The 24,679-nt window shown below is 52.1% G+C and overlaps 9 protein-coding genes across 9 annotated transcripts; 3 read left to right on the forward strand and 6 right to left on the reverse strand.

Moving 5' to 3' along the window:
• Window positions 1-972: 972 nt before the first annotated feature.
• BJX68DRAFT_267231 (uncharacterized protein) lies at window positions 973-2,274 on the reverse strand (the record flags this gene model as incomplete). The annotated part of the gene is made up of 2 exons (XM_071045758.1): window positions 973-1,487; window positions 1,620-2,274. 2 exons carry the CDS (start codon window positions 2,272-2,274, stop codon window positions 973-975), a joined length of 1,170 nt encoding a protein of 389 aa, XP_070898766.1.
• Window positions 2,275-3,156: 882 nt separating this feature from the next.
• Window positions 3,157-4,735, forward strand: BJX68DRAFT_267232 (Hsp70 family protein; the record flags this gene model as incomplete). The annotated part of the gene is made up of 6 exons (XM_071045759.1): window positions 3,157-3,226; window positions 3,277-3,900; window positions 3,966-4,034; window positions 4,091-4,449; window positions 4,514-4,614; window positions 4,669-4,735. The coding sequence occupies 6 exons, from the start codon at window positions 3,157-3,159 to the stop codon at window positions 4,733-4,735; spliced, it is 1,290 nt and encodes a 429-aa protein (XP_070898767.1).
• A 1,720-nt stretch (window positions 4,736-6,455) lies between these two features.
• BJX68DRAFT_255539 (tryptophan dimethylallyltransferase-domain-containing protein) lies at window positions 6,456-8,451 on the forward strand (the record flags this gene model as incomplete). Its single annotated transcript, XM_071043053.1, has 3 exons — window positions 6,456-6,462; window positions 7,043-7,257; window positions 7,306-8,451. The coding sequence occupies 3 exons, from the start codon at window positions 6,456-6,458 to the stop codon at window positions 8,449-8,451; spliced, it is 1,368 nt and encodes a 455-aa protein (XP_070898768.1).
• Window positions 8,452-8,888: 437 nt separating this feature from the next.
• BJX68DRAFT_267234 (putative AMP-binding enzyme) lies at window positions 8,889-10,713 on the reverse strand (the record flags this gene model as incomplete). Its single annotated transcript, XM_071045760.1, has 4 exons — window positions 8,889-9,794; window positions 9,864-10,000; window positions 10,077-10,341; window positions 10,402-10,713. 4 exons carry the CDS (start codon window positions 10,711-10,713, stop codon window positions 8,889-8,891), a joined length of 1,620 nt encoding a protein of 539 aa, XP_070898769.1.
• An 811-nt stretch (window positions 10,714-11,524) lies between these two features.
• Window positions 11,525-13,342, reverse strand: BJX68DRAFT_276088 (sugar porter family MFS transporter; the record flags this gene model as incomplete). The annotated part of the gene is made up of 4 exons (XM_071048001.1): window positions 13,216-13,342; window positions 12,020-13,158; window positions 11,633-11,934; window positions 11,525-11,546 (listed from the first exon to the last, which is right to left on the reverse strand). Exons 1-4 carry the CDS (start codon window positions 13,292-13,294, stop codon window positions 11,525-11,527), a joined length of 1,542 nt encoding a protein of 513 aa, XP_070898770.1. The 5' UTR covers window positions 13,295-13,342.
• Window positions 13,343-13,885: 543 nt separating this feature from the next.
• On the reverse strand, window positions 13,886-15,162 carry BJX68DRAFT_276090 (SGNH/GDSL hydrolase family protein; the record flags this gene model as incomplete). Its single annotated transcript, XM_071048002.1, has 3 exons — window positions 13,886-14,213; window positions 14,289-14,912; window positions 14,983-15,162. The coding sequence occupies 3 exons, from the start codon at window positions 15,160-15,162 to the stop codon at window positions 13,977-13,979; spliced, it is 1,041 nt and encodes a 346-aa protein (XP_070898771.1). The 3' UTR covers window positions 13,886-13,976.
• Window positions 15,163-18,648: 3,486 nt separating this feature from the next.
• Window positions 18,649-20,223, forward strand: BJX68DRAFT_237985 (class I SAM-dependent methyltransferase). Its single transcript, XM_071040266.1, has 4 exons — window positions 18,649-19,057; window positions 19,127-19,230; window positions 19,320-19,500; window positions 19,566-20,223. Exons 1-4 carry the CDS (start codon window positions 18,692-18,694, stop codon window positions 19,761-19,763), a joined length of 849 nt encoding a protein of 282 aa, XP_070898772.1. The 5' UTR covers window positions 18,649-18,691; the 3' UTR covers window positions 19,764-20,223.
• A 343-nt stretch (window positions 20,224-20,566) lies between these two features.
• Window positions 20,567-21,645, reverse strand: BJX68DRAFT_97643 (uncharacterized protein). The gene is made up of 2 exons (XM_071050107.1): window positions 21,363-21,645; window positions 20,567-21,278 (listed from the first exon to the last, which is right to left on the reverse strand). Exons 1-2 carry the CDS (start codon window positions 21,526-21,528, stop codon window positions 20,815-20,817), a joined length of 630 nt encoding a protein of 209 aa, XP_070898773.1. The 5' UTR covers window positions 21,529-21,645; the 3' UTR covers window positions 20,567-20,814.
• Window positions 21,646-22,620: 975 nt separating this feature from the next.
• BJX68DRAFT_267239 (chitin deacetylase) lies at window positions 22,621-23,507 on the reverse strand (the record flags this gene model as incomplete). The annotated part of the gene is made up of 3 exons (XM_071045761.1): window positions 22,621-22,700; window positions 22,779-23,143; window positions 23,218-23,507. The coding sequence occupies 3 exons, from the start codon at window positions 23,505-23,507 to the stop codon at window positions 22,621-22,623; spliced, it is 735 nt and encodes a 244-aa protein (XP_070898774.1).
• Window positions 23,508-24,679: the final 1,172 nt, after the last annotated feature.

Genomic DNA, 24,679 nt, shown 5'->3' on the forward strand with positions numbered 1-24,679 from the left:
TTTCCTTATTTAAGATAATATATACTAGTCTAATTAAAGATATAATCTTCAAAAGCTTCATGAATGGTTTCTCAAATACAACCTCAAGTTTCTCCATACTTGCCCAGAGGCACATGCCTCGCCTAACATTGTCGCCAAGTAAAGGGCAAAGGCCCAAGTTCGCCGTCATGGACTTGAAAGAAAATGAACATGAGAATCATTGGAAATGGCAGCTGTGATTCGTCAAGGGCGGGGAGGCACGATCTGGGCCCCGCATTCAACCCGGAAGGCTCTCAGGGTTCAACGGGACGTGGTCCCATGAACCATGGGTTCATGGTTCCTCTCCATTTGAGCCGAATGCGTACCTAGCAACCAGGGTTGGCAGGGCCCTCCTGGTCGCCGGTGAGAATAGAAAGATCCCATCTAGTCTGTTTGGGCAGATCAAGAACAAACTTGTCGGGAAGTTCCGTGGACAATACTTTATTCGAAATGACCTTTGCACTAGCGATAGAACTCAGGTTTCCCCGCAAGGATGGAAGCGGTATATATTTTCATGGTGCGACCGTAGAAATCACGAAGAGCTTCTAGCAGGAGAAAAGAGGGTTATACATCCCTGGGAGACAGACAAGGTAGATGACAAACCTCCGAGGCCGTTTGCTGGCCTGTAACTGCTTTCATCTGCTTTAGAGTGAGCTGCCACTGTCTCTACTACACGCAACCTACGATTCTAGTTGTGTAGATAGTTACAGAGTGAGGACTTGGTACGAAGACATAAGATTTAGGACTGGCAAGGACTGTGCAAGTAATGAGTGACATTGATGAAAGCCGCGACCAGGACCACAGAGAACCGAGTTTGCCGAGTGAAAGAGTGACACGGCCAGTGAGCGAGCGAATGGGTTGCCCCGTAGCAGACATAGCATATCGCAGAATAGAATCGCAGAACAAGAGTTGAGTTTTGCCCCCTCCTCCACACCCCATTGCTCAACGGGCAACTCAGTGATGTTCCTTTGGCACATCGGTAAAATCCAGAACAGCAAGAGCAGGCCGCACCGTCACAGTTTCCCCGTCCATTCCATTCTCGTACCCGTCCCGGACGACGTGCGGATACTGGAGAAGTAGCACGCGGCATCCATCGAACTTTGTGTCGCCCTTGGGAAGGTCGACGTGGTACTCGGGCTCCATGGTCCCCGACGCCTCGGTGAAGCGCGGCTCGAGGTCGTAGAGGGTCTCGAATCGGAGGCAGGGGTTCTGCGAGTGCATGTTGGCAGCGATATCCGAAATCTTAGCGAGGTAATGAGCGAGGAAGTCCTCCCTGGCTTGGATTTGGTCGTCCGTGATGGGCTTCATCAGGTAGCTGAAGACTTTGTCGGCGAGGATCTCTTTGGCCAGGGACTGGCATCGCGCCCGCCGACGTGCTCGTAGGGTCTTTTCGTAGTCCGCTGGATAGTACTTCTGGTTACAGAGGCGGGTCGTCAGGGCGCGCCAGATGCGGGCAAACTGGATGTTGACTGCACATATTTGTCATCAGTGAAATCGGGTGAATGGTTGCCAGGCTGGTTCGCTCTCCACAGCAATGGAAAGACAAAGGGTTGGATAAGAGAGAGGGGACATGAGGAAAGGAAGAGACGGGGACCACGTACCTTGTTTAAACTGTGCCAACAGCTCCTCCAGAACTACGCCCTGAGGCGAAACTCCCTGCCATTCGGCATCCCCGGTGAAAAACTCTTGCCCCTTGGGCAGCGGTTCAATATACCAAAAGGGATGGCGGAAGAAGGTGTCTACGGCCGTCTTCATTAAGAAAGCGGCCACCAGGCACTTTGGAAACCATGCGCGGTCGTCCTCACGGAGGCATGAGATAATACTATCCAAGTCCTCCTGCACACAGTAACCATCAAGTCTGGAAACAAGTTGTTTCTTCTGGGCCTTGGTCCACTTCATGTCACTAAGGGATAAATAGGCCCAGTTGAAACCAAATGTGCTAGCATAGTAATGCGCAGAACCAAATTCTTTTGGCCAGTAGCCGGGCATGGTCCTGGACCATTCACCTGCTCCAGCAACCGTTAGGAGCTCCTCCTCCTCAAGAAACTGCGCAATATTGTTCGCCAGGATAGTGTAGCGGGATTTCAGCTGGTTAAGTTGCTCTTCGGCGGGGGCGTTCTCATCGAAGATGCAGTCGTAGACATCATGATGCGCTAGGAATCGGCGAGGGCTGATGTCGAGATCCCTCCAGTGGTTGGGTAAGAAAAACAAAGGAATCTCCTGATTCTCCTCCCTCTTACTTATGGCGTCGGCCATGGCAGTCTTTTTGTTCCGGTTCTGGAGGGGACGGGGTCGAGGAGACTTCTGGAGATGCAAGATCAGCAATCAATGCCGCGAGGATAATTCATCGAACGAGGTGATGGAGATTTGCAGGTGGATGGGAGGAACTCCGAACCTTTTTTTTGCCTTTGACTATCTTTGCTTTGGCCGTCCGCATTTGGGGCAACGGAAAGGGGACACCGACAAGAGAAAAATAAAAATAGATAGAGGGGAAAACAGGAGAGTAAACAAATCTCGAAGCAATCGTTGGGTAGAGACGGAAGGGCACAGGAGGTTTGCGTCCTGTCGAGATCCGAGACAGGATGAGGGATTTAAATGCGACGGACTGAGCAGTGCTGGATTTATTTCTACCAACAGCGAATTCTCGGGCGCTGTGGCTTTGGTTCTTTCAGCTTGGTGGACAAAGAAATCCGGCGACATGAATGCGCCCCGTGACAAGGCCGCAAGAACTGCCAAAAAGATACCGACCATCTCGGTTTCCCAAACGGTGGCAAGCTCGTGTAACGTAGAGCTGAACTTTGTCTGCAGCTTCCCAAGGGCACAAACAGCCGTGGCTTGGGTAGTCGTGCTTTAGCAGGCGCAGAGCAGTGACCGGCGTCAGCGGACATCCGAAACACCCCCTCATAGTCCAGCCAGCAATTTGCGGTGGACTCTGGGCATTGGGGCAGCTGTCTCAGGGAAAATCAGGAGAGGAAGAGGATAAGAAAAAGTTCAAAGCCTGGCTGGCCATCTCCTTTTCATTTTGATTGTTCACTCACTAGACGAAGATTTCGTCCCTACCAACTCATGTCAACGTCTGTGGTCCCAAAACTCGTATCTTTTGTCAAGGATCTCCTGTTACTGTGAAGAGCATTCAAGATGAACGCGGCAGCCAACTCCTTAACACGGCCGATCATTGTTGGGCTCGATTTCGGCACGTCGGGGACAGGTGAGCACCTGGACTTGTTGCGTGAGTGCCCTATGCTAACCTTGCTCCAGCATTCTCTTACACGAAACCCGTGAGAACTGGCCCCAGCCGTTATGGTATCGTCATTACCCCGTCCCCCTGGCCGTCCGGAGGCTCCGAACAAAAAGTACCGACCCAAATCGCCTACAAAGACGAGAACTCTGGACACGGCGGTTTTGGGCAGGAGGACTTTGTGTGGGGGTTTCGGGTGAGGCCGGGAATGACCATGTCATCCTGGTTCAAGCTCTTTCTGCACATGGATCCCTTATGCACTCCTTGCAGCGACGGAATCATGGATGAAGCGGTGCGGATGGGCATTCTCCGATTGCCCCCGGGCAAATCTGGAATCGACTTAACCGCTGATTTCCTCAAGCGGATCCTCGACACAATTCACAGGGTTGTGAGCCCCCACGGGGATCTGGCGAGCCAGCCCCTGGTGGTCTGGCTGACCGTTCCAGTAACGTGGAGTCCCGCTGCCGTCGGCGCGCTGGAGACGGCGGCCACCCGCGCTGGCTTTGGCCAGCGGACCATCGGCAAGCTTGAGCTGGCCACCGAGGCGGACACGACGATTCACCACGTTGTACATTCATTGGGAAACCGATTTGAAGTGAACGAAGGTGTTCTCGTGTGCGACGTAGGGGGCGGCACGACGGTAGGTTCCCTTCCCTACCCCAGGACTTTGCGACCGGTTTTGTCACTGCTCTAACGTCTCCCTCTAAAGGACTCTCCACCTTCCGGATCACTGGCAAGGGCCAGCGGATCCAATGGACTAGTCTCCGGGACGACCAAGGTGAGTTTCTACCATCCTTGCTGAAAACCCAGAAGGCTGAAACGATCCCTCTATAGTGGGAGGTCGATGCGCGGGCGCTGCTGTCGAAAGCAACATATACCGCCTCTTGACCGAGCGGTTTGGGCGGGCATTCGAGTGCCTTCCGGTCGCAGACAAGTGTCCTGGCAGCCGCTTCGGGCGTCTCGTTGAGGAAGCCAAGCACAAGTTCGGACCGGGCTCGACAGAGCCCAGCCCTCTACCCTTGCGCATGGATCCCACCCTCTTGCAAAATAACGCCTATTACAGCAATGGCCTCGTTTACATAACGAAGCAGGATCTGCAGCGGTGCTTCGACCCGGTGTTACAAGAGATCATTGAGCTAGTTGAGCTGGAGATCAAGATTACCCAGATGCAATACCGCGGGGTCAAGATCGACGTAGGTGTTATTCCTCCCACCTCCTTCTCTGACAGAGCGACGCTGACCGCTGGGACAACACCAGCACCTCGTCTTCGTTGGGGGCATGATCGAGTCCGCGTACATGCGCTGGATGCTCGAGTTCAAATTCGGCAACTCCTACAGGCTCGCGATCCCAGAGCATCCGTACGTCTGCGTAGGTTTTCGCCTCGCGTTGCCGCATCACTAACGGGTCAGCAGACGTCTTGCAGTTACCAGGGGCGCGGCCCTACGCGGCACGGTCGACGGGAGAACTGAACAGGCGTAGTCTCGCCTGCGTCACGGTCTGCATTGGGAGTTCACAGCTTCGGGGTCCTCTTTCTGTTGTGTTTGTTCTCGCTGCGAACGGTTCGTTGATTTCAAGGCGTGTTGCGCGGAGGAGACTGAGAACATGTACTTGGCGGTTTCATATCCCACGTCTCCCTCATCCGTTACATGGACACGAGTGCTTTGCTCAGAGTATCATTGGCAGTAGCATAGACCATCGTCTCTTGAACACGTGCAGAGGCGGGTGCCCTGTTGGTTTCTTGATTAGCAATATTCCTTGTTTTCTTGTTTCTCTCTTTTTGTTTTGGTTTGTTTTGTGCTTTAACGCGTGTGACTTTACAGGCTTGTCCTGTCCCTACTCATCACTTAAGAAAACGATTTCATTCCTGTCTCCTCCTTCGGTCGTGTACGGGCAGTTGGCGACAGCCCACCGGCGCTCGTCCTCGGGCAGGTCCGCAAGAAAATCGTCGTAGCCACCATCCGAGCCGAGTTGTCTGAGTTAAATGGTGTTTCCGGAGCTGGCGAGGATAAAAATGATGTACTTGTATGAATTTTTGAGTTTCAGCTCTTGGTACTTGGACATGTAGTCGCCATCGAGTGCGGTCTGGCAAGAACTTGTATTAGTCACGTTGATGAAGAGGTTGGGCGGGGAGAGCAGACACACTGCCATGTTGAGACGAAGTTGGGTCGACTACTTGGTCAAGAAATGTGCATGCAGAGAGTTGTTATCATGGGAAGCAAGGCAGAAGACCTCAAGAGTGATGGGTGGAGGTGAGAAAATACGGGCGCGTCCTCAGTATTTCAGTCTTTTCTGTCCTTTTCTTTTACCCCCGCTTTCTCCTCTCTTTAACGCAAGACCCCTCACCACCCTCAGAGATCGATCAGGATGTCACCTGGTCACTGTGGTGGAGTAAGTAAGCTCTCAACATTATTGGCAAACTCTATCTGTTCCTAATCCATGTGGGAATGCGGTAGCTGGCGAAAGGAAAAGCAAAATGCATAGACAGCTGATAAGTGGATAGGCCTACCTGATGAATAAGAATCATTATTTGCTCGTTACATGCGCCAGGGTTGTTGATAAGGAGGTTCTAGCAATGGGTGTTTTACACTACACGTCCATGGAATGTACTTAGAAGGTAGTATACGACTATGTACTATGTAGCCACTTTGTCTACTTATCCAGAGTCTAGCAAGGCTAGGGCTAGCATTACTTTAGCCTGGACTAGTGGCCTTAAGGAAGATTGTAGGAGATTCAGGCTCGGCTAGAGCATGGATCAACTGTTCAAGTATCCAATATTATCCTAAATCTCAACAAACCCGTGACATATTCCCGGCACCTGCTCGCCGGATCTACAAAGGGCTTGCTTGCAAGTGCCGGGCGGCCTTTTGAAGGACTAGACAAGCACAAATTAGTTCAAACCATGAGGATACTCAGAGCACACACTTACCAGTTTCATAAATGATGTCTGAGAACTCCGAAGCATGAATCTCACCCCATACCCCTGTGAGCGCCCTACTCAAAGTATCGTATCTCTGGAAGCAGAGAAGAACATCTTTTCCCGAGCATCATCCGCATGATTACTCTGCAAATGCAACCACTGTCACAGCCGAATGCACCCATGATCAATATATGAGATGACCGGCGTGCGGGGCGAGACCTAGATGTAATGATCTATAGCTCGGTGAGCTTGTAGAGCAGAGACTGGTTGGGGCAAGCTGGCATGCAGGGTAAGATACCTAGGAAAGTATGACTCGGGGCTTGTAGCCGTGCCTTCCTGATTTGTCACCGCAGACTAGGAAAGGACGAGATGGTTGCCCCTTCCTTTGATGGTGGTCTTACTGGCCACACCTGCCGTATATACTTGTGACCGCTCCTTCGTTATTAGAGTGCTTAGATTTTCCAGGCAACCAAACCCTCGGATCGGCGCACTGCTTCGGACCCCGAGTTGCTGTCTCGTGTATGCAGGAGCCAGGGTGGCACAGTGACTACTCCGTATATGCTCGGGTCCCGGGGGAGTACAAGAGCTTGTGATAGCCAATGATATTCGATATATGACAGGCGCCAGGTCAGAGCAGACACTCGGGAAAAGCAATAAGCACGCCGCGCCACCGTGTTGATTGCTGCATTCCTTGCCTTGTATTGGGCCCAGCTCGGATTTGAATCTCGACTGCTTTGCGAGCTCCTTTTGCTGTGTCGGTGCTTATAAGGGTGCAGGTGGCCCCGCCCCAGGCGTGAAGTCTGGGAGCCCTTTACTCGAGTCCGCACCGTCCACGACGACTTGTAGTATCCCAGCGAAAATGCCTGGAGCCAGCGACACTTCTCCGTCACACAAACGCGCTCCATCAGAGGGTAGGAGCACTACGCACGTTTGGAAGGTCTTGTCTCGGACGCTTCCCTCTCGAGATGCAAACTCGGACGCCTGGTGGCAGCTTACGGGGAAACACCTGGCCGTTTTACTGGATGCAGCAGGCTATCCGGTCGACAGGCAATATGAGTGCCTCCTACACCACTATCACTACGCTGTAAGCCCTCACATTCCGCAGTACTGCCAAGCTTACTGAGTCGGACAGGCACCTTACTTGGGACCCGCTCCTCGAGGAGATGACGCACCATCAAAATGGAAGTCGATGCTCCAGCTGGATGGCACTCCGTTCGAGTTCTCATGGAGGTGGGACACTTGCGATGGAGGGCCAGACGTACAGATCGGTCTCGAGCCCATCGGCGCCATGGCAGGAACTACGCTCGACCCTCTGAACCACCTGGCAATCCGCGAAGTCCTCCACAAACTCTCCTCTGCTGTCCCTGGCACCGATCTTACCTGGACACATCACTTTCTCGCTACGTTATTCGACCATGACTACGCAAAGTACATCGAAGAGGCTTCTACCGGAACTCCCATCGGAACTAGCCTCTTCCTCTCCCTTGACTTTCTTCGAGACTCGACTCAGATCAAGACGTACTTCCAGCCACGCATGTTGCACCAGCCTGGATTACTTGACATTCCCCGCTGGGAAGCCTCCTTCCAGAAACTGCACCCAGACGCACCTGCTCGTCGCACCGTCCTCCACTTCCTCACCTCCAACTCCGAAGGCAAGCTCCTCAAGCCCTTCTGCCTCAGTGTCGACAACTGCGAACCCGCAACAGCCCGCATCAAATGGTACTTTAACAGCCCCCACACCAACTTGGCATCCATACGCGAGATCATGACCCTCGGCGGCCGGATCGCGTCGACAGACATAGATCACCAACTCTGCGAACTCTTCGATCTCCTCAAGACCATCACCGAACAACCAGACTCGTTCCCCGAAACCTCCGAGTTTCCCCTCACCACTTCGAATCAACCATCTGACACGCCAAACAGCACGGGCTGCGTCTACTTCTTCGACATCGCCCCGGGCGCCGGTCAGTCACTCCCCGCGATAAAACTCTACTTCCCAATCCGGAACCACGGTCGCAACGACCTCGCCGCAACGCAGAATCTGACAAGGTGGCTGGAATCGCGTGGGAGGGGGCAGTATGGTGATGCGTTCTTGCGCGCACTCGAGGCCGTCGCGGATTATAGACGGTTGGATGAGGGAGGGGGTCTGCTGAGCTTTCTGAGCTGCCAGTTTCGCTCTGATGGCGAGTTGGATCTCACGTCGTACTTTAATCCCGAGGCGTATCATTCTGCGAGGGTTACGCAGCGCAGGGGGACGAGGAGGAGGGGGGATTGGTAGGTTATCTGGAAGATGTTTCCCCGATACTTGAGTCGTTTAGTGATACCCACAACAGGTGACTGCAACCTAAGACCCATAGTTTTATTAAGACTTGGTGAGCTAGGCAAGGTAAAATAGATAGCCCCAAAAGGAACTAAATAGCCAGGGTCCTACAATGAAGACATATTATTGATCACTCCCACCTACGGGCCTAATTTGGAACGCCCGACAGAGTGGCTTCAGAACTCGCCACGTAGATATTTCCAACAGCCAGTGATACTCACAATATCGTGATATTTTACCTCACTGGTATCTCTATACTAGGGCAAAAACACCAACTAGATAGCGTTTGTGGGGAGGTAGTTCCACGCTGACGCTGAAGATGTAGACAGAGACAACATATGGCAACGTGGGCTAGTAGTACCACGATTGACCAAACAGCTCCAAACTGGCTTCCACTATGTGAAAAGGGCCGCAATCTCATCCTCGTACAGAGCAAGCGTCTGCAGCCTCGCCACACTATCCTTAACAGTAAGCACAAAAGGCTTGTCCTTCGTTGCGACAATAACCCGCTCTGGCGAAAGGTGCACACACTCGTGGACCCTTGCATTTACACGCTGAATATAGGGCAGCAGACTCTCAATCAGAGCTTGATGGTCATCCCCATATTCTGTTCCCGGGTTCAGCTCGACAAGTAGAACCGGCGCTGGCCGACCATGGCCCCCAATCACGGCAGATTTCACACTCGGGTGGGCCGTTATCTCGGGCTCTAATGAGGACGCATGCAGCCCGTCCGCATGCGATAAATAGACATAATCATCAAGGCGCCCGATAATCTTCCACAACCCTTTATGGGCCGGATGTTCTCTCCATAAATCCTTCGTCTCAAACCGCTCAAGCTCCGGATAGACCTTGAAGATCTGCTGGAACGGCAGGGCATCATCGCGGACCCAGACAAGCTCATGGAGATCATCCATCCTGCGCTCAAAGGTAACGCCCAGATGCCGGGGAAAACCCAGATACTCCCACGCGTCGCGTTCCTTGGGGACGGTCGTCCAGTACCCGCCTGCCTCCGTGGTCCCCACCGCCGAGACGACTTTCGTGTAGGGGATGAGTAGCTCGGCGGATTTGGCGGAGAGCGTCGCGCCGGAGTATAGCAGGTGTTTCAGGCCTCGAATGGCTTCGAGTGCCGTGGGGGATAGGCAGCATGCGTCGATTAGTGCTGGGGGGAGGAGGGCTGCTTCTGCGCGGCCGTAGCGGATTGTATCCCTGATGATATCGGGAGTTGGTGGTCCCGAGGGTCCGATCACTGCGGTCATGTTTAGGTATGTGGTCATGCCTATCGAGAGGAGCATGCCGACGTACTATAAATATCATAGCCAGTCAGTTTCCGTACGATCAAGACCCACGTGCGGATGGTTGTGGAAACATACGTGCATTGAGGGCAAAGGTGTAAACCACCTCGAGTTCGCCATCTGATGGAGGACGCTCTCCTCTTCACCTGGCAGGGAAGCTGCAATATCCACTCCAGCCATCATGTAGTGGGTATACGTGACAGGTTTGGGATTCCCTTTCTTGAAATTAGCTTTATTTTTTTTTTTTCGACATCCAAAGCCACCGGGGAAGGCCTGTAAAGGAGAGCATACCTGTAGTCCCCGAAGTATGATATACCAACCACGGATCATCCTTTCCTTCGTCCCACGTTTTTCTATATGTAATAGCCTCGGCTTCGTCTCCCCGGAAAAATTCTTCGATATCCGGGACCTCAATAGCTTGAATATGAGAGGTCCCGTGGAGAATCGCCGTAACATGATCTGCCATCGAGGCCGGCCTCAAATAGACCGTGCAGCCTTTCTTTGCAAGAATGCGTAACTGCGCCTCCGCTGTGACAAGCGGCGAGGGCAGGACCAGCTAGAGAGAAAATCAGCCCCGACATGTCCCTAAAGCCGCTTTCCGCCCGCATCTACTTACCACCTTCTGCAACTTGGCAGCCGCCAATGCAAGCAGCTGATAACGGAGATCTTTTGCACCGGCATACGCAAAAGCCTGAAATGGCTCTGAAGACTTGGGGAGGTTTCGATTGAGCCAGTGAGCGGTATGATTGGCGGCATTGTTCACTTCCTTGTACGTGATGTCTCTATAACCGCGGGACAGATCCTGAGCGTCGACTGGGATAGACATCCAGGGGCTGTGGGGTTCATTTTTGGCTCGATGTTCGAGAGCTGAGATGAGGATGCGTTTCCCCCGATTGGTAGAAGGTAGTGGGGATGTTGGCTCGGACATTGTGTGTCTGACAGCGAGCGTGGTTCAAGATAATCACAAGGAGAAAGTACAAAATCTCTGGGTTGAAACGGACCTGTGTCCTTTATAATCATCCTTTGCGCTCGTGCGTCTTTCATTGCCAATGGTTCCGCCCCCCTCAGCGTCAGCTCAGCTGACGGGCAGCTGAAAACGAGCGGAGTCCCCAGGGTCGTATCAAGGACGTATGCAGTCAGACGATTGTCTGCTTCGCCGCTAGTCTACAGTCGCATTGAGGATTGATATGGGCGTGTATCTGACCAAGGCCGGTTAGTACATGTGCTCTCCAGGAGCCCTTGAGCTAGTTCTGTGTATTGACCCACTTAGCACGAACGACTAGCGGCACACTGCAGCCAGCCAATGGGAGCCCTCAACCAGAGACAGGAGTATAGGCGTATATTCGACCCGGACGCCATCGCCATCACTCCCGGGGCCACCACCCCCAGCCGTCTTGTTTCCGAGGACCTTCCTCTTGCGGTCTAGGCGATTTTGAAGAACTTGAAAGTTCTAGAAACTTTGCTTCTTCGTCCAAAGGGGTCACATAATGGTTCGCAAGGTGGGCGGGGGAATGGTTGCAGTGCACTGGAAATCAAATATAGTACGGCTCCATAGCAAGCCCAGGAACAAGAAGGAAAATAGCAAGTGCCCACATGAAGTGGGTTGCGGGCTTTATTCCAGACTTGAAAGTCAGTCATAGTCATGGTACAGTGTAATGGAATCCCTATCTATCATCTAGTTCCAGGTGTCGCCAGACAACGTAAAAAAGACTCCATCTATAAGAAAGGCACTCGATACCCTAACCCAAGTGAAGGGCCAAACTATGTATTCAGCGCAAAAGGACAAGCCGCAATGACCCCTCTATCCCCTTCTCTCCCCCTCCCCCTCCCCCTCATGCTCAACATACTCCGCATGCCCCATGGAAATCTCGTTCTTCTGCAACGTGGTCTCGACATCCGCGCGCCTCTGCTCCTCATCCACAGCGCCAAAGAGCACATCCATCTCCTCGAGGGTCCGTCCCTTGGTCTCCTTGACGAAGAAAATTACAAACAGACACATGGCCGTGCAGAAGATGCCGAACATCAGGAACGTCCTCCATCCAATGCTGTGCACCGCGCGTGGCGTCACCTCCGTGATGACGAAGTTGAAGAGCCACTGGGTTGCGGCGCCGAGGCCGACGCCGTAGGAGCGGAGGCGGGTTGGGAAGATCTAGCAATGCAAGCCGGGTTAGTATATGATGGGATGGCAACAGGCTGAAGTGATTATGGGGGATGGGGTAGGGTGGACTGCTTACCTCGCCGAGATACACCCAGGGTGTCGGGCCCCAGGAGAACGAGTATCCGATGACATAGAGGTAGATCATAGCAACCATAGCCGTCGAGGCACTCGAGACACTCGACGCATCGGGGTCCGGCGGGTTCGTCGCGAGGACAGCACCGATAATAAACATCATACTCGCCATCCACGCCGCACCACCAATAAGACTGTTCTTGCGTCCCCAGCGATCAATACCAATGAGCAAGAAGATCGCCGTCGCAACAACCTTGACAGTCCCATAAATCCCCGTCGCAAACAGCGACGCATTCGACCCACTGACACCAATCGACTGGAAGATCTGGGGCGCGTAGTATCCGATGGAATTCGTGCCGCTAAACTGCTGCCAGAACATGATGACAAAGGCCAGGAAGAAGCGGTACCGGTTGCTCTTGCGCAGGCACTCCTTCCAGGTGACGCCCTCGGTCGCGGCGCTTTCCTCCCGAATCGCGGCGTCGATCTCGGCGATTTCCTTCTGCACGGTTTCGGATGTCTCGGGCTCGTTGCGGATGTATGCCAGTGAGTCGATGGCTTCCTCGCGGCGACCCTGCTTCATGAGCCAGCGGGCAGACTCCTTGAGGAAGAAAAGGCCGATGAGCATGAGTCCGCCGGGGATGAGCTGGACGGCGACGGGGATGCGCCATTGCGGTGTTCCCTGGGGCACGTGCAGCGAGACACCGTAGCCTAGCCAGTAGGCAAAGGTACTCCCGATGACGAGGAACTCCTGGAAGAGACCGGCGATACGCCCACGGTACTTGGCGGGCGCGTTCTCGCTAACAAAGACGGGCGTGATACTGGACATGCCACCGATGCCAAAGCCAGCAATGACGCGGCCGCCGTAGATCATGCCGATTTCATGCAGAGCACCGACCTGCACGGCGGCTCCGACGAGGAAGATGACGGTGAAGAGCATGAGGGAGTATCGGCGGCCGAGACGGTCGTTGATGTATGCGGCGAAGATGGCACCGAAGAAACAGCCCGCGGTCAGCAGGCTGACGACGTTGGAGGAGACGTGGGAGTTTTTGTCAGAGGCGAAACCCGTTTCGCCGAGGGGGAGGCCAAAGTCGGTTTTGAAGCTGTCGAGGGCGAGGACAGAGCCCATCACTCCAGTGTCATAGCCTGGGGACATTCTCATTAGCTAGGGTGTACGTTGCTAGGTGGGTATTAGGCACGCACCAAACAGCAGTGACCCCATGTAGGCCACTGAAGTGAGGATATACACTCGATAATTCTGAAAAAAGCGTGCCTGCGCCATGATTGCGGTTGTCGTATTGTTTCGCCTGCGAGACCTGGGGAGAGAAACAATCGCTCGCTCGACGATGGACACGGGTCCTGGCCTGGTCCCTCTTATACAGCTGGGGGCAGTGGAGCCGAACCCGAGACCTGACCAACCGGCTCGGCAATTGCTAAGCATTGTGAGCGATCCGGTGGCATTTCTTGACGGTGCTTGCCGGAGATGCCCAGCTGGGCTAGCGACGCCCACAAAACCACTCGAAACCGGGGTTCAGCCGTCGAATGAGGCCCCTTGGCGGGGGGATTCCCGTGGGGTCTTCTGGGGCACCAGCGCGGGGATTGGTGGAGTCTGGGGCATCCAGTTTTTCCGTCCACTCGTTGACCTGCTGCCAGGGATGGCAATGCAACGCTGTGATTTATGGAAATTGGATGGCCATCTCCGTCCGTTTTCTCCATCTTGGATCCTCCTCATCGTTGCCAAAAAGGATCCCTTCTCAAACGCCGCCGACAGCATATTTGACTCTAATCCAATTGCCGATCCCGGTGTGGACAGATTAAGGTAACCCCTGTCCGATGACGTGCCATCATGCAACATAAGCGCCCGCTGCTTACCCCTAGTGAGCGTATTTATCTCCGGCCAGACTCGGGCATATGGAATAATCATAGTGTGAGAATTCTCCTGCTGCACAGGTTTACGCTATCATCTAGTGATCACGCCAATAACTCGCCCACTTGCTCTTGCCCCCAGCGACCTCCAAAAACTCTCTCGCAATAATCCGGTCCGTCTGCTCGGATGGATGTAGCTCGTCATACCACATGTAGCTGTCCCAGCTGGGTTTCGAAGAGCATTCTGACTCTGAACAGTCGGTTACAAAGCCTGTCACATTCAGGGGCGCGGTGCCGTTTAGATAGGCGGCGGGGTGGTTCCAGATGTCAGTCATCTATACCACGACACATTAGTCTCTCTTCTGACCGATTCAATCTCAACCTTGGAGGATCGGGAGATGAAATCTTACCAAGGAATGAGTATCAAAGACCGCAAAGCTACTCCTCGGATACCTCCCGGCAACCCGTAGCTCATACGGAACCCTATACTCATACACCGCATTAACCAGTGAGCTATACTGCCTCATCTTCTCCGTCGTCTGCGTTAAATTCGCATTAAACTCCGCCTTGTCGCTCCAAAACCGCGAACTCTCCACACCACCGTCCTCCGGGCGGGCATACTGCGGACTCAAATGCAGCGGCGCAATATTCATAAGCACAAACCTCCGTGCCCCAACCTCATACAGCCGATCCAACTGCTCAAACACGCAATCCGTGTATGACGTTATCGACATCCCATCGGGCTGGCTATCCGTGAAGAACGCCCGATTCCCAAGGTCGTTTGTCCCGATCCAGATTGCGTAGATGGTTTCCCGCGGTGGGTTGTAGATTGCCCCCTCGCCGGTTGTATTGCTCGTGTATGAGTTGTCTGCAAGAAAAGATGGGATCTGGTCTTGCTTGACGCCTTTCCGTTGGGAGGGCGAGAAGGCCGAATCGCAGACTGCGCCGCTGATTGCGTAGTCGTAGATGTTCGCGCCCGAGTATTGGGCTATGTATTGTGGCCACACGCGGCCGCCCGTTGAGAGGGATGTTCCCTGGTTGGGCGGGTTAGCTCGTCTTAGTTGGAGATACAGATCACGCGTTGTATAGAGAGCACAGGCTTACCGGCTCGGCAACCTCGCCATTTGGATCTGGTCGGTACTGGTATACCCCTTGGTCGGTATAACTATCCCCAAAAATAACCACCGACGAGAACGACTTTGAGCCGGATGTGGGTGCGGCTAAGGCAAGGCGAGACAATTCAGCCGATACCAGGAGAAGATTAAATGTGAAAAGACCCTTCATCTTGATCGGGAAGAAAACCAGCCTTTTCCTTCAGGGTATACTTTGTCGATTTGTCTTTCTTCCCCGACGCAACTTGACGGAGCAGGGGAGTGCCCGGACAGAGATATATATACACAATCCATTCTCAGCCTGTCTCCGTTCGTCCGGCACGGTGTTTTCATTGTTTACTACTGTAGAATGTGAATTCATCTCCTGGAAAAACACCAATTGGTGGACGTGTCGGGATATCTCTTCGATCGGCTTTTCTTCAGCACTGGACACAGAGCAGCGAGCGGGGAAACAAAAGTGAAACCCCGCATTTACCCAACGATCGCCATTTGCCAAGATAATTGGACTGTGCTGTTGCTGGCTGCCGCTTGAATTCGAGAAACCTCCCCACGTTGGTGTAAAGGCATGGTATGGCCAACCCACTGCCTGGCAGAGCGCTGGCTCCACCTGGAAGAGAATTCAGCCAAGACGAATGCATGTATTTAAAATATGAAGACATGTAAGTAGATGTCCGGCTTATGCAAGCACCTGGAGCTATCCACGCATGGCCCGTGGCTTAGCAACCGCCGCTGGGCTAGTCATGGTACAGACCAAAAGTTTTAGGAGCTGCCTCACTGCCACGGGCATGCGAGCGTTTTGGACATCATTCATTCAGCGGCCTCTATGGGAACTATCCGTGCATGGAGACGGCGAATAAGAGGGGTAAATTTTGACTGGGGAATGCAGCCGCAAGTGCGTAGTTGATTTTTAGGATCCTCGTTAGAATATTCAGCCTATGGCGTATAAGTCCCTGGATAATATTCATGGGCCCCAACTTGATGGTTCCTTTTCCACTACCCACCCTGCCGACGGCAACGGCTGCTGCTCATGAACTGGTTTCGGTGTCGGCCTGAGGCCCTTCCAGACCGAACGGCTGACGCGTCGTTCTTTCCCTGTCCCGCTTGAAATGGTCCCTCCAAGCCGAGTACAGAACGGCCAGAACGGCCGAGACAAGACTGGCCATTTGATCGAGCTCTGTCACCTTTATTGCAGACCTAGGGACAACAGAAAATCTGAGATCATTTGGGAGGCACATCCCCACCTCCTCAACCCGGAGGCTTAAAATCGCACAGAAGAAGAGGGTAACTACACCAAGCGACTGGAATAAGTCACCTCTAGAGCAACTATCAAACCCGGCGCATTCGAAGATTTTGACGGCATATAAAGTCGCGGCACAGACCAGGTTCACGACTGCTATGACGAGCGATATCCTAACCGATATCCTACCCTGTGCGCAGGTTATCAGGGTAGAAAACCAGACGACAAAGCAGCCGCTGAACCAAAGAAGATTCCACATGAGGACTCGCCCCTTGCTGCTGATGTGAGGCTTTTTCGAAGAGCCATTGATCATGGCCAGCTCCTCAATGTATCGCCAGAAAAGGGAAGGAAGCGCGAGGCATTGGGAGACCCGAGTCACAGTGACGGCTGCCGTCATCTTTGCCTGGATTTTGCGTAGCTCAGCTTCATCCATCGAGTCTGTCCGAGTGAAGCCAAGAGACATCGCGTAGATATTGGAGATGAGGGGATTGAGTATTGCGATGCATGTGCTCGGATCTAGCGTGACGGATGCAGCCTGAGCATGAGGCTGTGGGAGGACGTTTCTTAGCCGGCCTGAAAGTGTCCTCCATTCGTGGGCATAGAGGACGTAGGTAATGGTGATTAGCCATGCGCAGAAAGTGCCTGGCCCGTAGTAGCTGTTGATGTTGCCCAAGTCCGTGGGCTCAAGGGAATCATTGCACGCGAACATGTGTGATACGGCAATCACAGCCCGTGTGCCATATTTAAAAAGGCAAAAGCCGCAATAAATGACATCCTCGAAGTCTATCCTTAAGTAGTGCATGTAGTTTAGCATTCTAGTAGAATGGAGGCGGGGCGAGTGTTTCCTAGGGGAGGTTGCGATAGACCTTTCCCTAGAGGGTTGGCAGGTGTTGGTTAACGACTTATATATCAGCGACAGGATCTGCTTGGTTGGGTTTCAGATTGTCTTATTCTGATACCCGAAGTGAGGCGCAGTACCTGCAGGACGCAGATTCGGCCCAAGCTGACAGCAGTCGTTTGCCACAGAGCAGCTGGCGAGGCTTAGACGAGGTCGAGTTACCCAGCAGCAAGCAGAAACCAGCAATAAGAAAAACAGAAACCAAAAAAAAGAATATTACAACAGGCAACGGAGGACCATTCACCCACTAATAACCGTGTTAGGCAGTTCAGGGGTCCGAGGTCACTTTTTGATAATAACTTAAGTTTCCCTTCCTACCACATAAGAATGTCCACCCTCTTATTCTACCATGGTAGGCGTGACTAAAGCTTCATATTTCCTAGCACTATTCTTCTTGTCAGGCCATTAAGTTCATGAAAGTAATGATTTATGCATTACCACGCGGAAGGACATAGCAGGTATGCAGTGTTGCCAACAAGTATAGAAAATGACATAAGCTTGGTATACAAGCATTACCCAGCAGAGTAGCTCCAGGTCAGCCACAGTAGACCCATCACTACACATAGATTCCCAAACCATCATCGGCCTACTGCCATCCATGCCAGTCACAGAGTCTACAGGCTCTAGACAGAACACTTGATCCACCCTTTATCTCCCTCTTCTGGCTCTGTCCCGAGCCCGTTGACCCAGTCCTTCTTTATATCGTCCGAGTAGTTGTCAGTCGCGAGTATCGCTGCTGGATCAGCCCCGGCCAGGGCCTGCTCTATTTCGTCGTCAATGGCAATGCAGAAGAATTCGTTTATCTATGGGCGCGATTCCTCGGGGGTTTCATGTAGGCCCGGTAATGAACGCGAACCTCGTCCAGCGTCATTCCTCTAAACTTGGTCTGGTCGTCCATCATAATTGGTTGGTAGTACTCCTCGAGGGTGAGTTTCGCAGCAATTTGCCCCTCGTTCTCCTTATGTTTCTGGTACTCCCGGACATCTTCCAAACGGAGGACCTTAACAACCTCCAGAATCTAGGCGAAGTGGGATTCAGAAAGTGGAATGTAGCTTGTGTAATAGATAGCGCAACCCCAGGGTATTTTTGTCTGCCTTAGCACAGATGCAAGGCTTATGAGGGGGTTCAGAAAAGACATCCCAGTTTGTTGATATGAATGGAGAAAAGATCATGTTGAAAACTTGGAAGACAAAACAAAGAAACCAACTTCGTGTAATGGCTCGCTGACCAAGGCCCACCTGCCCAGACCTAGTCTGCAAATAAAATCAGTAACCTCAACAGTGATTGGTTAATCCAAGGTCCGGGGAATAAAGCAACTTGTTATCATACACTACGGGAGAACAAGCAAAATTAACATGACGTGGTTATGAACGTTGCTACATAATAAGTCCAGCTTACACCCCGGCCATTCGGACCTGGGCATGTCTGATCCAGAGTGTATGAGTCACGCTTGCAGATGCCAAGCGATGTCTTCGTATTCCAGGAACAGAAGAAGACAAGCGGTTCCTGCATCTTCAAAACACGAAAAATTCTGCCTCTTCTCCAAAATCACACGATTCATCCACCATGGCCTCAGAAAACCCCTCGTTGACCCCCTGGGAGAAATTCGCCTCCAGCTGGGACGAAGGAATGGGCGATAAAGGGAACGACTACTTCCGCTACCTGGAACTGCCCATCCTCGAAAAGCTGGTCAAGCCAGCGCAGGGGTTCCGTGCGCTTGACCTTGCTACTGGAAATGGCCTCGTGGCTCGCTGGTTGGCTCAGAAGGGGGCTGAGTCTGTTATCGCTACGGATGGTGCGCCTGCGATGCTCGAATATGCGAGGGCGAGGACGGAAGGTTTTAGCTTCGCTGATAGGATATCATATAATTGTCTTGATGTCACGAGCCAGACGTCCTGGGATGGCTTCATTGGAAGTAAAGTTGGTTCGATGGTCAGTTTTGGGCTGCTCTCATGGAGAATTCCTGCTTCGTTTGGCCCTTCATGACTGAGCTCTTGATAGGACGGGGGCTTTGATGTTATTACGATGAATATGGCCCTCATGGACATCCATGACCTGTACCCTTTGGCAAAGGCATTGAAGCAGCTCCTCAAGCCAAACGGCTGGTGAGTGGATGGCCTCCCTCCTCCGCTTCTTCAGCATTTTTTTTTCGTCCTACCATACGATTCATCCAACAATTGATACTTGCTGCTAGCTTCGTGGCTACCCTACTCCATCCAATATTCTTTACATCAGGGGCGTCCCGTCAGATCCTCGTTCACGAGGACTCGGAAACGGGCGAACACAGTATCGAGCGCTCGATTGTGATGACCAGATACTGGAACGTCCCTCCAGCAAAGCAGATGGTCTTTCCAGGGCGGAAGGACGAGACGCCGGTGAGAGCTCTTTTGTCTATCATGCGTTGGAATTCAGTTGCAGGTTAAATTCTGACACTTTGTAGTACATGTACCATCGCTCCTTGCACCAGCTCTTCACTCCTTTCTTCGAAGTAGGCCTTACCATGGATGCACTTGAGGAGACCAATTTCGACGAAAGCTTTCGCGACCCGGCTCGTGAACATTCGTCGAAGAACTTTACCGAGTTCCCAAAGATACTTGGCTTTCGGATGAGGCGCTTGGCTGATTCAGGTTCTATGTGACGTGAGACAAGGGATATATACCCCAGAAGGCATACCCCCTATAAACCATCATTAGAGCAAACGCAGATCAAGTTTCTTGCGAGATTTCATACCTGCCTGGTTCTGAAACCTTGTCGGCTAGATTCAACTGTTGGGTAGCGTTCTTTGCTCTCGCGAGAAAAAGGCTGATGCCAATAGTTACCCCTGCTATATAGTGTGACATGCCTGTCATACTGGGGCGGTATGATCTTCTTAGCGGAATACACCCAGCCTCTCATTCAAGTATGCCGTAGACTCCCCCTCTGCAAAAAGAGCAAGTATGCATTGGTATGGCATTACGAACTACAGGGAAGATGCCAGAGGCAAAATTATTCAAAAACGCCATGTCCTAAGGCCCCCTAGGGCTGGTTTAAGTCTTTTAGTCGCCCCGTGGGTTATTCCACCAGCCAGCCAAGACCTCCTCCCCTGCATGTTCATCAACGGGCTCATCCTAGAATCGTATCGGACCCGTGCAGAAGGTCTTGCCCACTCTCAGACTGGCCGCACAATCACCAGAGCATTATAGATTGACACTTTCTTCTCCGCCTGCTGCCTGCCAAATCGACGGCGGAATTACTTGGCGGTTCTTGGTAGGGGCTTGCCCCTACCTCACCAGGGTACCCTTTCCACCCACTCCCTTCACTGTCTGTGTGTGAAAGATCTTAGTAAGGAGTACTCCGTAATCGCGATGGAAGGCGAAGGACTCAGATTGACTTATTTATTGCTTGTCGGACTTTTTGGATGGTGGAGTGGATATGTACATTTGAAATGCTTTCAAGCAAGATCTCCATTCTGCCTGATTAGAATGTTTGTTGTCTGGTTGGGGTTTATTCATTCTGTTTTAATCCACCTCGGTGTTCACAGAGCAGAACCTCGAATCCGCATTGGAATCATACCCCTGCTATTTGAGGAAGACACACTGGCGGCTATTCAATCCATTTATTTTCCCATGCGTGCAGGCTTCGAGGAAGAAGAAGTACTTGATATCCTTGTAGGCACGCGTGAAATCACTAACTAGGGAAAATGGGTATCCCTAAGCATCCCTAAACCTAACGTAGTGCCACTCAATCTCATCTGTCTTGCCCTTCCCCTTGATCAAGTGATAATTCTGCTGCACAGCATCCGAGTCTTTGGCCGCCACGTGCAAGCCAATGGATTCCCAGGCCAGAAGAACAAACCATCCCCGTCCTTTCTGACCGCTTCCATCCGCAGAGATCTCCTCAACGACATCCGCATGCAGAAAGCCCAGACCTCCCTTGAACGAGCCGAGGATCTCCAAGAATTTCTCGCCTTCGACGGAGTAATCATCGGGAACCGAGAAGAACGTGGCGACTTCGACAACAGTGGCGCCCAGGATTTTGTCCCGCTCAGCGGGTTCGAGATAGACGTGGAACATAAACGGTGGCCCGGCGAGCACGGGTCCTAGAAAGGCACTCGCGGCAGCAGAGTCGGGTGCAGATTGCTCAAACGCCTTGTGGTAGCGGATATCATCCCAGCCTGGATAACACGTTCATTAGTCCTTGTCTCTGGTAGGAATGCGCGCATTTAACCACGGTCTGCTCGGAAGGTTGGAGAACATACCGATAATCAAGTTGACTTTGGTTTTATCCTGCTCCCAGCGCCCCCATTTCAGAGACTGGAATCCTTCCCGTCTTGATAGGACTGAGTTCAGACCCTTGATGGCTTCCTCGGCGTTGGCCCCAGGCAGCAAGGTGAGGGTGACGACTTCGGTCACTGGGCGGGACATCTTGGGTTGCGTGGGGATGAAGTATCCGATTGTCAAATCTTCTTTGGATTTTTGATTCGGCTACGAACTTAAGTGTAGCTGGAGCGTCCGGGCTCTATATATCCCCTTTTTTTTCCCTGATGGTGACAGAGCTGGAGGGGTGATTTGTAATGCGGGGAAAGTTGCTTGGCTTCCTCCCATTTGCTCATCGATAGTCACACTTTCGTCAACGCCTATGCTGAATGGCAGAGCGAGAGAATCCTCCAAGTGTGATATAAATGACCAAATACCACCATGACATCTCAGCACTAACCTTTGGTCTTATTAATGATTATGTTGGAGCTTCCGGGCGTCTTGCTGTCTTCTCCAGGTTCCGCAACGGTCCCGGACTGGGCGCTATAGATCGAAACATCCGATGCACTCACATGTCTCAGTATCTTGCTAAAGTCCACCTAGTGTGATTCCCATCCCGGTGTGCCGATAGTTTGCCCTGTAGGTCGAACTACTCAATAGTAAGCGACAGTACCCAATACCTATGTACGGGTCCATCTGTCGTGCTTGGCGATCTGCGGCTCTGGCAGGTAGGGTTGAGTAACCCTTTCTTCGTCCAAGCATAGGATGACGCTTGCTCGGGTGTGTACGCCCTGGTGGCACAAGTGTCCCGCGATCGTGGTGCTGCCCCGAGGAGGCGAGGGAGCTTATTAGCGGGTGGAAGAAGAGGGAGGCGCATTATGTGCCGGGTGGCGTGCCTTCATGAGACGATTGAGTTTACGCCCGTTGTTGATAGTGGGAATCCTGCGTTGAATGTCTTGTTGCCAGCTGTGCCGTATCGATCCTGTGCACTAGATAGCCTACATTGTCTATCTGTTGGTTGAGGGACCTGAGGAATGCTTTTCAATTTCGTCTCTACAGGTTGGTTGTCATGTATGTATAAACGATCACAATTGATCTATATTATGTTCGCTCGTAGTATGTACTGGCTGGAATGAATATGCAGATATTACCTACCTTGTACTGGTTATCCAGTATTGTGTCGAGAAAAATATCGATACCACATCCTCATTCTATACCAGGAGACAATACACCCAAGAAGTCCTTCCGAACGGGCTCAGGTCAGACTCGGATGGGCGGCATCTGAGCAGGCCTGTACCATGCATCCAGCGGTTCACCAAGGCAGTCACCGACGGTGGTAGCTACAGCCATTAGCGAGTGCTCGCCACTCATCGCGATTGATTCATGAGGAAAAAGAAAAGAGGGAGAAGATAACGTACCCGTCAACCCGCGCTCCGAAATCTCAATCAGCATGCGCTCGACAAGGCTTCCTCCAGTCCAGTAGTGCGTATCATGCGAGAGGACAATGCTCCCGCCCGCGTCAAGCTCATTCAGGAACTTGTTGTAGCTGACATGTACTCCGTCCTTGGTATCGTGCTCATAGTCCTTTGTGTCAATACTAGCCGTGATAACCTTGTATCCCAGCTCGGACATGGTGGCGAGAACCTCGTCGCTGATGTCAAAGTAGGGCGGGCGCATGTACGTCGGAATCTGCTCGATGATCGGGATCAGCACGTTCTCGAGCCGCGTCATTTCCAAGACGATTGCATCGTGGCTGAGTGTGGGGAGGCTGGGATGGGAGAATCTGAGGAACGTCAGCTTCTTATAGAAGGGAAGGGAACGGAAAGCACCGCAGGGGCCAAGTGGATGTGGACATACGTGTGGGAGCCGATCTGGTGCTGTTCGTCCTGCATGCGGCGCAGGAGCTCGGGATGTTTCTGGGCTGCCTCTCCGAGGACAAAGAACGTGGCGCGGGCGTCGTAGTCCCTCAGTAAGTCGAGGACCTGCTCGGTGTACGCGCAGGGGCCGTCGTCAAATGTCAGGGCGATTGTGTTGGGTTCCACGCAGGACGTGATAACTTGGGCGACAGAACCATGTATGCGCTTTGGAGCCAAGGAGAGAGAGGAAGGTATGAGGGTTGCGAAGAGGAGACATATTAGGGCCCGCATTTGTGGTGGTGAGATCTAAAGCCGGAGCTTCAATGAAGGGAATTGTCTATTATTGAGTGTTGATTGTCGATTTATTGTCGATACACAGAGACAGTGTGTTATGATAGGAAAGCAGCTCAACTATATATGAGACAATGTGCCCCAAGATTCCAAAATAGAAAACAAGCCCTTGGTATACGGGTGGACTATCCAGCCAATTATAGAACCACCCGAGCTTCTGGATTCATGGTTCGAGGCCAGCATATCTATCAAAAAGGTTGCTTAAGTTTGTCCCCCCTGCGGTTGGGCTTGACCTCGTGCGACGTTGCATAGCGCCATAGCGAATATATTGCTCATGCAACGCCACAGCCGTTCCTGAATCAAGGGATTTGTTTATCTCTAGCAAGAAGCACCCTATAGAAGGCAACCGAGAGACGACAGGACTAAAAAACCACGCATGAGTATACGTCTTGATGTTTAAGAAAAACGAGGCCCTTAACGAAGTGGAGTGTTTAGCTATTATCATCTGAGCATAAGGTGACTGAAGAAATATAGGATCCACTACGTAGTTTCAACACTGGGGTTAGTAAACCTGTGGAATGTCGTCCACTCGGGGCCAGATATAGACCTGTAGTATTTGTAGTGAGTAACCGGCCTCAACCTCAGACCAGTATTACTTGGATTGATAGAAATAGTAGAGGAAGCAGACAAGCCATCACTGTATATATCTCTGCAGCAAGCGGGCTAGAATCAACAACTGGCCACCATATTATGCAACTATAAGGGCGACTTGGAGCTATCGACCGGCGAGTGCTCCGGCTCGCAAACTTACAGAGCATGTCGAATTCTTATTAAATATATTTTGTCAAGCTATCAAGCACCAGCGTAGAAACATCCAAAAAGTTCTCGAGTAGAATTGTCTTGCGCATATTAGGACTGGCTCTATTCATAGATGGCCGCCAACTGCAAGGCTTATAACTGCCACTCGGAAAATATATTTATCACAAGGAAAAATCGCGAAAATCCCCTATGTTAGCCTTTGGTGCATTTATCCATATAGAGGTCGACTTTGGCACCAGCAGCCATGTTTGCGAACTCATCACTTGTTTAAAGTCTAGAAAAGCCATGAGCAAATAAGAAAAGCACGAAGGGAGGTAAGTCTCCCTGGGTGGCTCTGGCAGTGAACATTGGCC

The sequence above is a fragment of the Aspergillus pseudodeflectus genome (genome assembly GCF_044049435.1).
Source record: "Aspergillus pseudodeflectus strain CBS 756.74 chromosome Unknown BJX68scaffold_23, whole genome shotgun sequence".
Taxonomy (NCBI): domain Eukaryota; kingdom Fungi; phylum Ascomycota; class Eurotiomycetes; order Eurotiales; family Aspergillaceae; genus Aspergillus; species Aspergillus pseudodeflectus.